This window comes from Eschrichtius robustus, chromosome 13 (assembly GCF_028021215.1).
Source record: "Eschrichtius robustus isolate mEscRob2 chromosome 13, mEscRob2.pri, whole genome shotgun sequence".
NCBI classification, from domain to species: Eukaryota; Metazoa; Chordata; class Mammalia; order Artiodactyla; family Eschrichtiidae; genus Eschrichtius; species Eschrichtius robustus.
This window is the reverse complement of record NC_090836.1, coordinates 36,693,868-36,709,098: the sequence shown is the minus strand read 5'-3', so window position 1 is coordinate 36,709,098 and position 15,231 is coordinate 36,693,868. Positions and strand designations below refer to the sequence as shown.

The 15,231-nt window shown below is 35.0% G+C and overlaps 1 protein-coding gene across 2 annotated transcripts; it reads left to right on the top strand.

Moving 5' to 3' along the window:
* The first annotated feature begins 12 nt into the window (after window positions 1–12).
* On the top strand, window positions 13–14,924 carry TWF1 (twinfilin actin binding protein 1). 2 transcript variants are annotated; one of them, XR_011075992.1, is made up of 11 exons: window positions 13–120; window positions 1,768–1,845; window positions 3,872–4,050; window positions 5,221–5,316; window positions 6,466–6,570; window positions 8,241–8,366; window positions 8,633–8,783; window positions 8,957–9,078; window positions 10,446–12,504; window positions 14,281–14,413; window positions 14,837–14,924. XR_011075992.1 is itself a non-coding variant. In XM_068560986.1 (9 exons), exons 1-9 carry the CDS (start codon window positions 96–98, stop codon window positions 10,614–10,616), a joined length of 1,053 nt encoding a protein of 350 aa, XP_068417087.1. In that variant the 5' UTR covers window positions 13–95; the 3' UTR covers window positions 10,617–12,543. The 2 variants fall into 2 exon arrangements, 1 of the variants encoding a protein (XP_068417087.1); XM_068560986.1 differs by lacking the exons at window positions 14,281–14,413; window positions 14,837–14,924 and having other exon boundaries at window positions 10,446–12,543.
* Window positions 14,925–15,231: the final 307 nt, after the last annotated feature.

Here is a 15,231-nt window from a genome sequence, read left to right as displayed (position 1 = left end):
GGCGGGGCTGGTGGAGTAGCCGCCACTTCCTGGAGCCGCCGGCCGGGGCCGCTCGCCGCACTCAGCGCCGGAGCCGGGAGTCCGCGGCCGCCGCCATGTCCCATCAGACCGGCATCCAAGGTAACGGCGCCGGCGCTGCCTGCGGGGAAGGGGCTCCTGGGAGGCCCCCGGCGAGCCGGGAGGGCGGCGGGATGGGCAGGGCCGGAGTCGGTCCCGGACCACAGGGAGTCGGTCTCGGGGACGAGCCGGGCCTCTGCGCCTCTCCGCGCTCTCGTGTCCCGGGCGGTCCCGGCCTGCCATCCTCCCATCCCGGGCCGGCCGTCGCCACGTTGCTGATGGACCCGAAATTCGCCGGAGCGAAGGAGATGGCTTTCCGCGGCGGCCGGGGTGAAGGGGGCGTGCCTGCCGCCGCCGCCGCCGCCGCCGTTATCCCAACTTTCCCCTTTTTTATCGGACTGGGAAGACCTGGAACCGTGGAGGCGATTGGGGCTCTTTTTGCTGTCGAGAGACGGGCGAATTTTCTTTTTCACGGTCTAACTTTAGAGTTGTTACAAGATTTGGATTATCAAAAGAAAGATGCGGGAATTTTTTTCATTTCCAGTAAGGGTGCTTCCCAAACTCTTCCGCATTTTCTTCCAAAACGGGAACTTCAACACCGTTGTCTGTATCCTGAGTATGAGGCGTCTTGGTTGTTCTTAGATACTCCCCAGGGAACTGAAAAGTTTGATCTGTGTGGTTGCGTTTAATCGTCCCGGGCAGGCAGTTGAATGTGCAATTATAATTGACCTGTGTTATTTCCTGGTTTGAAAGTGGGCGGTCTGAAAGCGCTCACCTCATCAGAATCAAATAATACGTCCCGGGTTACTCGCGATCACTTAACGAGTTGTAATGTAAACACAAGCTCCTCCTGTTAATGGACAACGAATCTTTTCCCCAGATGAACGTGTAATTGTGTTTTGTTCTTAAGGGTCGTTGACACTACCCCACACCTCCTGCACGCACAAACACAAGCAAAACAGTCGCAAATCTAAAAGCATTGTTTTGTCTGCGTTAGTTTTGATATATATAATTATTGACTTTCATGCTTGAGCGTTATAGCAAGCACTATTAAACAGTGGTTCTTGCTATCAGTATACAACTCAAGAATAAAATTAGAACGAAATTGAAGCTTTAATAGGAGCACAAGGGATAGGTTATTAAATATATATTTGCTCAGTGAGATTACTCCAGCTTTTTAAGAAATACGAGTTAGAGAAGTATGACCAGAAGTACGAGCTTGAATGAATTGTGTTTTTTTCTTTAATCAGGATAGTGTATTTGACATTAATTGTTGTTTTTAAACGTGAAAATGTAAAAAATGAATTGATGAAGGAGGTGTGTTTGTTTATTATAAGCTTGAAATTGGACCAGACGAGAGTGAAAGCAGGTGTTCAGCATTTTTCAAACAAGCAATAAAGGTGTTTTTCAAAATTGTGATTTGTGATTATTGGGTTTGAGAAACTTTAATATATTCATTCCCAGTGTAAATTTCTGCTATGGAATTATCTAGGTAAAACAGGTTAGAATTAATATACTTTTAAAATATGTTAATATTTATGTTTCTTAGCTGTATACAATGTGTACTATGTTAACCTTTTAATTTTTGGAATGTAAATTACTGGTAAGAGAATACTGCATCGTCAAGATTTTTTCTTTGTATTACATTTTATTTTTTCCCTATTCAAGTAACATTAGAAAGTGTTAACTTTTCTGTATCTTTTTCCACAGCAAGTGAGGATGTTAAAGATATTTTTGCCAGAGCAAGAAATGGAAAATACAGACTTCTGAAGATATCGATTGAAAATGGTTAGTTAAGCATTTTTAAATGTTGTTTGTCCTTGGGTTATTGGGTGTTATAATTTTAAACTTCTAAATCATTGTCAGTGATTTGGACTATTAATAAATGTGAAGCAAGTTCAGAGCTTGCCTTTAGTTTACTTGGCTCCTCTACATTTAGGACATGTCCTACGGGCCCCTGCTTACCTTACCCTCTGAATTCTGTAGTTGACTCTCACGGAAACAAAAAGATGTTGTTTTTGGTGTGACATCTTCCTCTTTCACTTTTTGTGTCTCAGTTTCTGTACCACAATTTGTATCTAATATCAGTGCCTGCATCTCTGGAATGAAAATCAGTAACAGGTGATTATCCCACAAAAAAAAATTACTTGTGAATTGTTATTCAGTAAAGTTAGTTTTGAGGTAGAAAGGAAGGATTTTAAACTCTCCCATTTTCTCAACTTGATTGCAGTGTATGCTGCAGAAATGATTCCCCTTTCTTGTTATGGGAAAAAGTTCTGAGTGTAACGAACTATAAATTGATCCTTTCAAAATAAAGCTGTACGTAGGGAAATTCACTGGGTGGGAGAGTTTTAATTCAGCTGCTTTGAGTGTGAATAATTAATATTATAACTACTTAATCTCAAACGAATATGTTAAAATATTCCATTGACCTAATTTCTTACATACCTTAAATACTTTGCTTTGGAAAAATATCTTGTTCTTTCATAAACTGGAAGTAAATCTAATTTGCTTTCCATTTTCTTTTATATATTAAAAATACCAAAATAGTTTGAAAAATAGGCAGTTGTTCTACATATATTAACACACTCAACAAGAATAAGCATATACTGGAAAGCAGCATATTTTACAACTAAAATTTTAAATGTCATCACTTCCTAACTGACTAGTTAAGTAAGTAAAATGGAAAAGTTTATATAAGTAACATCTCTACAGCAGGAAAATGACAGTATTTCCTCTATCACTATTTTCTGGTTTTATTTTTGAGAAAATTTTGTAAATAAGGAAATTATGAATAATAAATAATATAACAAATACTTCCATCTCTTCTTAAATTAATAACTGCTAACATTTTTATCATATTTGCTTCAAGCCTTTTGTAATTTAATGTTGTTGTGGTATAAGAACATTCGCTTTAAACAGTTTTACTTCCTGACCTTCTCCTGAGGCAACTACATTAGCAACCTTATTTTTGTGCAATCTGTTTTTTATATGTATCCCTAAATAACATATAGTGCTGTTTTGAGTTTTTAAGTTCATATAAACTGACATCTTTTTCTGCATCATTCCTTTTCCTGTAAACATTGCTTTTATAATTAGTTTTGATAGAGGCTCACTAATTCTTTTTAAATATGAATAGAATTGTATAATATGACTATGCCACATATTATATGTCCATTATCTTATTGATGAATATTTAGGCTATTTTCAGTTTCCACTGTTATTTTATAGTGCTGCAGTGAACACCTTGGTATATATGTGCAAGAGATTCTCTATGCAGAGTACATTAGCAGTTTCACTTGATTCGCCCAATAATGCTTCAAAGTGTCTGTACCAATTTATCTTTCTGGACAAATGTTAAAATTTGTAGCATTATGGCCAAATAGGAGCTAAACCTGTTTTTATTTAGTATTTCTTAACTGTACAATTCAGTGTTTAATTTCAGAAATTATACCTTTGAGCGGTAGGACACTTAGTTAAATATATTTTGTTGATAATTTATAGCATAAATATTTGGACAATAGAATATAATCACCCTTTCTTCAACCATCCAACTCAACTATTTATAATCATTTTTGTATGTTCCGTTCTTGTGTTTATAACGTTATTTTAACTATGCTGGTTATAATTTTTATATCTGTTTTTAATATTACTTTATATTATATTTATTTTCTGTGTTACAACCTTTGCCCTTTCTATATTTTGATGTGAATAATAGCAATTAAGAACTATTAATTTATTCTTCTATTCTTCATTATTCTACCATTTGGCATTTTAAACCATTTATATATCTTTTAAAAATTGTTCTTCATAGAGAAACTTGTGATTGGAGCGTGTAGGCAGCCTTTAGATTCCTGGGATAAGGATTATGATTCCTTTGTTTTACCCCTGTTGGAGGACAAACAACCGTGCTACGTATTATTCAGGTTAGATTCTCAGAATGCCCAGGGATATGAATGGATATTCATTGCGTGGTCTCCAGACCATTCTCATGTAAGTAATTTTTTGGTTACTTATTTAACATTAAAACCTAGAAAAATTTTTTCTGAAATATTCCTAGGCCAAGAGAAAGTTAAGAAGCAACAGTCATATCTCATAGATGGGAATGATCATGGAAAAAAATCCTTGTGATTGGTAATTTAGAATCAGGGGTAATGTACTTAGATTCAGAAATCTTGACCTTAATTGAAATCAGTAGAATTATTGATTTTAAATTTAAAAATTTGTGGCAATTATAAATGACTCTGTGGACCTCTGAAGAATGAAGGTTACTACTTTGAGAGTACTAATTGAAATAATTCATATAGAACTAACTGAACATTTTATTAAATATTCTCAGTAGCTACCATTCAAGTGATGGGCATACACACAAACAAGTATTTCTCTTAGGAGAGTTAGTAGACTGATTAATAGAATAAAATTAAAAACTAATATATGGATACTGCCCAGTATTTTAAAAATTAATTCTCTTGTTTCTTGTAGAAAAATAATAATTTTAAAAGTTATGTAGATATCATTCTCAAAAGTCATCACTTCCTATTTAATTCTGTATATGCTGTCTGAAAGAAATACTGGATTTGACAGTGCAAAATTATGAAATGATTTCTATTGGTTGGCAGTTATCTTTAGTAGTTCTCAATAGATGCTATCAGACTCTTTAATAATAGTATATATTGTAGTTCTTTTCTACTTTGTCCCTCATAGAATGGTTTATGCCATAGTTATGCCATGAATATTTGATTCTTAAACAACTAAATAAGTAGTGTCTGACCTAGACTTGCTTTGAGTAAAATGTCACTATCAAGTTTACTTCATTTCAGTGATTTTAAAATAGTGTTTTAAGTAGTTTTTTTAATTCCTGAATTCATTTTATACTTTGAAAAAAATGAATGATTTTCTAAAATTTAGGTTTTTTCTACTTTTCAAAAAATATGACTTATAAATTGAAGTCTTCCTTAGTAGCTGTTGATATTTTAGATGTTGATGTTATGATGGTTATTTGTATACACATATTTTAGCATGTTACAGTCAACGGACTTCAGCTTTGTCACAGTTTATTTTCTTTTTAATGTGCTTGAAGATTTTCATACACTTATAAAGTGCTTTCTTTTGTAATGATAGTTTTCATCTATAAACTTATAAGTAAACTTTCACAATTACTAGGTTCGTCAAAAAATGTTGTATGCAGCAACAAGAGCAACTCTGAAAAAGGAGTTTGGAGGTGGCCACATTAAAGATGAAATGTTTGGAACAGTAAAGGTACAAAACTTATACTTTTATGTAGATTCTGCATGTTGCACCGAGGTAATGGGATAGTTAATGTGAATTATGACTGGTGAATCGGTAAACATAAAGAATAAGAGAAAATATTATGTTTCATATGATATGCAAGTTAACTGAAACATCATACTTACACTTTTAAAATATGTTGGAATCTCCTCTGTTAGTCTTCAAACACTAGAATATCCCTTGGAGATCATTTAGTTCAACCCCTCATTTAGTTCAACCTTTTCATTTTAAGGATGGGGAGATAGGCTCAGAAAAATGAGAGACTACTTAAAAGAGATAGTAGGTTTTAGATATTTTGGACGTTTATACTTATGCTGTGGAAGCAATAGCTGTATTAATTGAACTAGAACATTGAGGCAGGTAAATTGATTGATAATTGGGGTAATTGTTGATTAATAAATTTAGTTAAGTTATGATTAAGAATTTACTTCATTATAAAATGTATATGGTAAATACATGTATGTAGATATACCCCAAAATTAAGAAAATTACAGTGTATTTTTTGAACAGGTTTTTTGTTTTTTAGAGCTTTTATTGTGATTCAGGGAGTAATATATTCTGGTGGATAGAGCATGAGACTAGATGGGTATCCTTTGCTTATTCACATCAGTTGTGAAGTGGCCTGGTTTCGTAATTCTATTCTCAGTCTTCCAAACCACAAAATTTTGATGAGAAGTAAACTTCTTCGGAATATTTTTTATTTTAAATAAGAACTGTAATTATTTTCTATGAATAATTGTAGAGAAATTATATAATTCATTATAGTACAGAATTCAGAATCTGAATATGTTGATTATTGAATAACTATGGGGCAGGCTTCCACAGGTTAATTATAATTGTCCTATAGACTTGAAGCATGATCAGATTCGTCATGTGGCTGGCGTTACCACCATCACGCTCACACAAAAGATCTAGTAATTATAAAGCTTTAGGAAATGAATTGTAGCTAATCCCCTTAAAACTTTTGAAACCTGTAGAATAGAATATTTTTTTTAAAAAAAGAAGTAATAAAATTATTGTTACTATTTATTTTTAGTTAAAATGTTTTCTGTTAAATTAATGATTTTGTTTTCCTAAAGTAGCCTCACAACTAGTAACAGTCAGTTTCTGTGCTCACAGGAAGATGTGTCATTACATGGATATAAAAAATATTTGCTGTCACAGTCTTCTCCTGCCCCACTGACTGCAGCTGAAGAAGAATTACGACAGATTAAAATTAATGAGGTATTATTACCATTTTGAAACCTTGCAAGATTCTAAGTGCTTAAAAGTATTGTATTTTTAATTAATCGATGAAGAGGTAACTAGAGAATAAATAAGTTAGATAGCTTACATTTATTCTGTTCAGTTTAGAGACAAGACTGCTCAGTGTGTCTTCAGGGAAAAGTTAAAAGTGAATATTAAACTTCATGTCAATTTCATAAATAGCTTTCTCCTGTCTTTATAATGTTGGTTATAGATTAGTAATCTTCCTGTGAGAAGTACAACTGTTTTAACTTTGTACTTTGAATACTAAATATTGATAAATGGGAAAAGTATGTGTTACCCATTTAGTGTGAGGGATATTATATCTAATGAGATTGCCTGAAAAAGGTTTGTTTTGTTATTTCAGAGAATACTGACGACTAAAGAGAATAAAACATAAATGCTGTAGTGTGTTTAGGATTTCTAGAGGCTCTATAAATTAACTTCTATGGACATTACTTGGATGGGTGTGTGCATATATATATATGGGAGATGGTTATTTGAGTACTTGTTTAGCATATTAGAGTCAATAAATTTCATCCATATTATAGTTTATCATATTTCTAATGTGTTTACTGCAGCAATTCTAAGTTAGAATAGCTACTGTATTTCTACTGGAATTTTATAGAAAAGAACAAGTAGCAGAAACTACTATTCACTTGTCGGAGTAACAGACTAATAAGAATCAGTCTGAAAAGTGATTGAATATTATTTAATATTGACCTGATAGCAAGGATCTATCTTTATATTATTTTAACTCAAGTTATTTGAGTATGGATTTTTACATGATTTTTTTTTACAAGTTTGATAGTTTGTTTTATTCCTTGCAATCAGAACCCAGAGGATCTTATTGGGGTATGCATTTGCATATGTTCTATGATGTTTTCATTATCCAATACCATTTATGCTGTAGAATCTCCATTCATTTTTTTTTTAAAGTAAAATTTCTATTTGACTTTGTTGCAACACTGCAAATGAGACCCTATACTATGCTGTCATTTACTGAGTATAAAAGTCTTAAATATGTGCATTGAAAGCTTTCTTGACGTACTCTTCTCTTCTAACGATACGTGCACACCCATGTTCTTAGTAATGAAAGCTCTAAGTCTGGAACTTCTGCAGTAGTATAATTTGTTGAGCTGTGTTTTGTCTTTGTATATTGTTTGTACTCCTTTCAACTCAGTGCATGGTGTTTGTGTTGCATTTTATGTCTAGCAGAACAAAGTAAAGTTCTATGCATATTGTATTTATATCACACTGTTCATAAATTTTATCAAGTAAAATTTTGTAATTAAAAGTGTAATCTGAAGACACTTCAGAGAGCTTACGTAGCTCATGGCAATTGTGCCAAACCAAACATATAAGCAAAGCCCCACTAACATTGCACACTCAACTCAGATGTTCACTTCTGGCATTTTCATCAAAATGTGGCATACACTCTGCATGTTGACAAAGTGCTAGCAGAACCTGAAACAAATGTGAAAATTATTTGCTTTTTAAGTTCATAGTGTTTTAAATGTTCATTTTAATTATATTAAATGGGCAAGGGTGGAATGACCCTCACTCTGTAGAGGTTGAGTTTTCTTTTCTTTGCCATCTGACACTGCTAAATGCTAAACTTCATAGGTAAATTGAATCTGTCATACTAGGTACAGACTGACGTGAGTGTGGACACTAAGCATCAAACACTACAAGGAGTAGCATTTCCTATTTCTCGAGAAGCTTTTCAGGCTTTGGAAAAATTGAATAACAGACAGCTCAACTATGTGCAGTTGGTAAGAGATATAATGATAATTATGAAATGGCTTCACTTTTTGGTATCTATGGCTTGTATAAGGTTTGTTTTTAATGGATTTTAAATCTTTTTATTTGCTTCCTTTTTATTTTTTATTCATTTTTTTTAAACTACAAAAGCAATATATATTCACTGTGGAAAAAGTGAAATTGTGTAAGTTTCCCCTTGTCTCCTTGTTTTTTAATTTATAAATTTTAAATTTCTGTGTATCTGTCTTAATAAATGTATTTTGTTTCTTATTGACAGGAAATAGATATAAAAAATGAAATTATAATTTTGGCCAACACAATAAATACAGAACTAAAAGATTTGCCAAAGAGGATTCCCAGAGATTCAGCACGTTATCATTTCTTTCTGTATAAACATTCCCATGAAGGAGACTATTTGGAGTCTATAGGTATATGATACTTTTTTTTTTTTAACATAATACTTTGAGTTTGCTGATTGATATTTCATCACTATATTCTTTCTTATTTCTTGGCCAGAGAGCTTAGTTGTAGCTTTATGAGGTTTAGTATGTGCTTTAATTGATATGCTGCTAATTGGATTTATTATTATTTTAATTTACAGTTTTTATTTATTCAATGCCTGGATACACATGCAGTATAAGAGAACGGATGCTGTATTCTAGCTGCAAGAGCCCTCTGCTAGAGATTGTAGAAAGACAACTACAAATGGATGTCATTAGAAAGGTAATTACCTATCTATTTATTTATCTAATTTATTTTATCTAATTTATCTTATTAGTATATTTAATACCTACCTATTTATTTTAAATTTTTCAGTTTTTGTTACATTTTTATTGTCTTTCGTGTAGTTCATGATGTATTGTGGTTTATAAATGAAAGTTTTTTTTCTTTTTCTCATCATAAATCCTTAGGAACTCCTCTAAGTGCTTGAGGATGACCTATCATGACCCCAGTCTCCCTGTAGATCTGTATTCTCTAATATGTAGCCACAAGCTACATGTGGCTATTTAAATTTAAATATACATAAAAATTAAACGAAATTTAAAATTCAGTTCCTTAAAAGCACCAGCCACATTTCAAGTGCTCATTTTAGCCACATGTGGCCAATGGCACTGTATTGGATGGTGCAGAATTTAGAGGACATTTCCATATTGCAGAAAGTTTTGCTGGACGGTGCTACGAAAGCTGCATACTTGTGATCGTCTCAAGACTTTATTAATAAGGAACTACAGTCTCTATTTATAACTGAACCATGGGATGGTTGAGAATCTTTCCAATTGTTGGGAAAGGAGAGAATGGGCATAAACATGAATTTTGGGAGCTAAGTTACAAGTTTTCTTAAATTTATTTTCTTAAATGCAGGTGAGGCATGGGAAAAGATATGGTTTATTCTTGAGCCCTTCAACTCTTAAGACATAGGTCCTTACAAATTACCAGTGTTTTAGGTACTGAGCCCTTTAAGAGCTTTTTAAGTTCTTAAGAATCACTTTCTATAGCAGGGGCTGGCTGACTTTTTCTACCAGAAGACCAGATAGTAAATATTTTAGGCTTTGCCAGGCCACATATGGTCTTTGTCACATATTCTTCTTTGTTTTATTATTTTGTTTGTTTTTACAACCCTTTAAAAATGTAAAACACGCTCTTAACTTGAGCAGATTTGGCCTGCAGGCCATAGTTTGCCAACCCGTGTTATCGAGTGATTTCAAGTGACCCAAGTGATGAAAGGGCCATGAGTAATGTTTCTTGAAAATATGTAGTGTACCAAAGCAGAACAACTTAAGAATATAGTGGTGATTCCTACTATACTACTTTTAAACATTAGTTAAATTGGAGAAGTAAGAGAGAACCAAATAGAAAATGAGTATAGCTAATTATATATTCAAGCAACTCATTTAGCTCCCTCCTCCTCCCCCCAAATAAGATGAAAGTGAACTATTTTCATATGGTCCTTGGTTCTCTCTTGCTGGAATGAGTATTATGCACTTATTGGTGAGTGTTCACACCTGAAAACTGGCTCATTGCTTGTATTAGGTTTTGAATGTTGTGTTTTCTCACATTGCATCACACTTTGCTAATTTTATCTCTTACAGATCGAGATAGACAATGGGGATGAGTTGACTGCAGACTTCCTTTATGAAGAAGTACACCCCAAGCAGCATGCACATAAACAAAGTTTTGCAAAACCAAAAGGTCCTTCAGGAAAAAGAGGAATTCGAAGACTAATTAGGGGTCCAGCTGAAACTGAAGCCACTACTGATTAAAATTATTACAATACTAGTTTTTTTTAAAGTCCAGCTTTTAGTACAGGAGAACTGAAATCATTCCACGTTGATGTATAGTAGGGGAAAAAATTGTACTTTTTGAAAATCAGCACTTTTCACTTCTGTGTGTTTTTAAAATTAATGTTATAGAAGACTCATGATTTTGATTTTTGAGTTAAAGCTAGAAAAGGGTTCGACATAATGATGTTTAATTTCATCACAGTTTTCATAGAGTGATGATTCCACACTTTCACATAGTTCTTAAAATTTTATAGAGTTGGGCCAATTCCAGAAAATCTAAAGTAAGATACAATTCTTATTACTCTTCGGTGATACATCACTTTTTTTTCTTTAAGGGAGAGAGAAAGACCTTAAAGTATTCATTCCACTTAATGAATATGTTAAGGACCAGATTAGATTATTTTCTAAGCTGAAAACTTCATGTGCCTAGGAAAAGGTGCTCTGAGGAGCAGTGCTCACTCAGACTGTGAGATCATGTCTACAACTTTGAGAAACCGTGCTTTATTGCAGCAGTCTTTTCTATTTGACTTTTTCGTTTTTTAAATGGCATTAAAATTTCAGAAAATCAACTCACTCTGAAACATTAAGGGTACCAGATATATACTGCAGGATTTCTGATGACGTTGAAAGACACGTTTAAACTGCTTTAGTAAATGCTCTTTCTAGTGCTTTAAAAATTTTCCATTTCAAAAGTAAGTCGTTTCATTATATGTAGTGTGAGACCAAATATTTATGTCCAATTGAATATTAAATTAATATCATTCAAAAGCAAACAAAACTAAAGTCAACAATACTGAAAAAGTTTTAAACATCGATTGATTTCTCTCTAAAAGCATATATTTATAGGCAAATACTCAGATTTAATAAAATTATTTTAAAGTCCTAGTACTCATCAGCCTAACACAGATAAACGAATCTTGTTTCAATTTATATCTTATTTCAAAACACAGTTAACTGTTTTCTAAAGCTTTGCATTTTCAATTACAACCTACAGAGATTTTGAGCCTTGTTTTCTTTGATACTTGAAATAGAGGGAGCTAGAAAACTTCATCATGTTTAATCTGATAAACCTGCTGCAAGAGCCATAATTTAGAGGACTTTTCTAAACGAACTGTGGGGATCCGGGATTTAGAATTTCTTGATCTAAACTTTATGCTGCATAAAACAAATACCAGAAATGTACATTTCATAGTATAAAATATGAAACACTCATTTTTACACTTTATTATCTAAGGTAATATATGCACCTTTCAGAAATTCAATGTGTGTTCAACTAAAAGCATGTTAGAATAATTATGAGTTGACAGATTTTTTTTTTTCCTAGAATTAAGAGTATTTGTGTGGGGTTTTGTTTGTTTACAAATAATCAGACTATAATGCAAAATAATTGACGGCAATGTTGCACTTGTTTATGAAAGATATACTTTAAGTTTTTCCGTGGGTGCACACATAGACACACATACACACAAACTACTGCATTGAGAATCCTGGAGCTGTGTTGTCGACCATAGGCCAAGCTGCTGAAGCTGTTATTTTCGGTCAGGAAGAAAGTTAACCTGTCATGAAGGTATAAAATAATTTAGTAGTGAATGTTTTTCTCTACCATCCATGTGCAATTATGCTCTTAAACTCTATTACACTACATGAAAGTAAGTGGACATTCCAGAATATAGATGTGATTATATAATCTTAAACTAATTATTATTAAACCAATGATTGTTGAAAATCAATGATGCATTTGTTATAGAGTATAACTCATCGTTTATGTTTTAGGTGATGTCATCATAACAATAGAAGGTGAATAAAGTATTCCCAGTGAATTTATGTAGCAGTGAAGAATTACATGCCTTCTGTGGACATTTTATAAGTGCGTTTTATATTGCAATAAAATTTTTTTCTCTTTAAATTGTGTACTAAGTTGGTTTTCTAGTATAACCTTTTTTTGTTTGTTTGGGTAAGTCTGCATAATGCAATACCTGGTGATAGGTTAGAAATCCCATTCTTCTATTTGTTAATTAACCTATCTAAATCAAAAAGGATTTTAAATAGTTTGAAACCTAAGCAAGTTGTGTCAATGGAGTGCTTTAGTAGATTAGATCTTTTCCACTACTGCAGCAATAATGGTAACGTCATGAGTTAGTTCCTACTGTGATAGCAGCAACCCAGTACAATAGGGTGACCAACATACTTGACAGTAAGCTGTTAAAAGCCATTCACCCAGCAGATACTGAGTGCGTTCCAGTTTGCAATTCAGTATCAAATTGATCCTTTTTATTAGGGCTATATTACAAGATGGATGTCTTTGGTAGCAGTTTTACCAAGAGAACTGTCCTTAAAAGGGCTGATTTTGAGAACTATTTTAAAAAGTTAAATTCTTTATGGCATTTCTACTCAGAACTAAACTCATGTGCCTGAGGTTCATATTGTAGTTTGGTATATATCCTTTCACACGTTTTCTTTGCATATACAACCATATGTTATGAGGATTGGAGTTTTTTTTTTTTTTTTTAAGTACTGATTCTGGGGCTTCATCTCCAGAGATTTTGATGAGTAAGTGGGCCCAGGAGTCACATAGTTACACAAATGATTCATGTGTAGCCATGACTGGGTACAGTTTGTCTTAAATGATATAAACTGAGGGTTTCCCCCCATTCAGTCAACAAACTTTGTAAGTATTCCTGTATATTGGTCTATAGTGGTTATGATTAAAGGTAACATCTCATATAGAATAAAATCTAGCCCTCACTCTTGCCCACTAACTTCTGCATGACTTGGCCCGTGGCTATCTCCACCTCCCTTGATCAGTCTGCTTCAGCTCAGCTGCTGGCTGGACCTCTGAAGGACCAAGCACGTTGCTGCCTCAGGAACACTGAGTGTGCTGTCCCTCACACTGGCTCACTCTATCCCAATATCTACATGTCTTCCTCACTTAGTGCAGGTCTCTGCTCAGGTGTCATCTCCCCAGAAAGGTCTTCCCTGACCTCCCAGTCTGATTGTACTCCCTGCCCTCTCACCGTAATCCTGCTTTATTTTTCCTCAAAGCACTTAGGAATTATATACCTATGTATATATTGGTTGTCTCCTCCACTAAAATACAAGTTTGATGGGAGGAAAGAGACTTGGTTTTAGTCACCGATGCATCCTCAGCACCTGGAACTGTGTCTAGGACATAGTGGATATTTTATTTGTTGAATAAATAAAAGAATGAGATTTTACCTTTCCTTGGACAGTGGGGAAGGGAGCACATTGAAGCAGTGGTAGGTTCAGCACAGAGGCTCTGGCTTCTGCTGCTGTATTTCTGGGCAGAGCAAGCATCACTAGCACTGACACAACCTCTTGCCCTCAGGAGATTATAGTTTCTACCCCAGGAGACTCCAGTATTGACTCATTCCTGAGCAGCAGGTGTCTTCCCGTGGGGATCCTCATTCAGCTGACTCTGTTCTGGAAAGACCAAAGACTAAGTTCTACTCAATGGCTAGTGCTGATCCACCACCATCTGCATTTGCTAGAATTCAGTCAGGCAGTAGTGCCTTATAAACCTCTGGATGCTTAACAGGAAGAGGAGCTCTTCTGAGGTGGGGGGAGAGTATATTTTATTTACATTTTAAAAATCTGATAACTAATATCTCTTCCTCCTTTTCAGCCCCAGAGACTTGGGAACGGAAAGAACAGGAACTTCAAAGACCTACTTCCCACATAGAAGCACGCACCCACCATGGCTTACACCAGCAAAGGAAGAGAAAGAGGTCTGAACCTCCCTCTGAAGGATCCTCCAGGTCTGGGGGAAGGGGAGGGGAGGGAAGAGGGAGGGGTCGAGGGATGGGTCTCTTAAGAGAAGAAAGGGACAGAGAGGGGGCAAGTCAGTTTGCAGGGGTTGGAAAGTTTTCCGAGGCCCCTCCCCTCCTCTTCCTTCCTACCTTACCTCCTGTACTGGTTTCCCTGTGCCCCCTCCACATTCATGCCTTCATGAATGGGGGTTAAATTAATTTCTTAGTCTCCTATTATCAAGCTGTATGGATAAGAGCACACGGGTCATATTTTTGCACACGTGTGTGTGTGTGTGGGTGTGAGAGAGAGAGAGAGAGAGATGCTGTCACTTCCTGGCTATATGACTGAATCAGTTATGTATTGCTACCATACTAATGCAGGACCAATTACCCCCAGATGTAGGGGTTTAAAATAGCAATTATTTTCTACAGGTCTCCGGTTGGCTGACCTCTCTCACATCTGTGGTCTGCTGACAGGTTGGCTGGTCTGGGATGACCTCATCTGAGATGACTTGTCTCTGCTGAGCATGGTTTCAGCAGCAGCATGTTAGCCCTGGCTTGTTCTCATGGCAGTGGCAGCATTCCATGAGAGAGAAAGAGAAAAGTGGTTCACAGGGGCTCTGGAGGCCCAGGCTTGGAACTGAAACGTCACTTTTCCTGCAGTCTATTGACCACAGCAAGTTACAAAGCCATTCTGGATATAAGGACTAGGGAAATGAAATTTACCTCTTGATGGGAAGAATTACAAAACCATATTGCAAAGGGCATGGATCTAGGGAAGAGTGGAGAATTGCAATCTAACACAATGAACATAAGGGAGAAGTTAC

Bases quoted from the DNA above. Each gene is read 5' to 3' on its own strand.
- TWF1 (XM_068560986.1), top strand. From the start codon at position 96: ATGTCCCATCAGACCGGCATCCAAG. The intron at 1,846-3,871 runs GTTAGTTAAGCA...TGTTCTTCATAG, and splicing joins GAAGATATCGATTGAAAATG to AGAAACTTGTGATTGGAGCG. The intron at 8,367-8,632 runs GTAAGAGATATA...TCTTATTGACAG, and splicing joins AGCTCAACTATGTGCAGTTG to GAAATAGATATAAAAAATGA.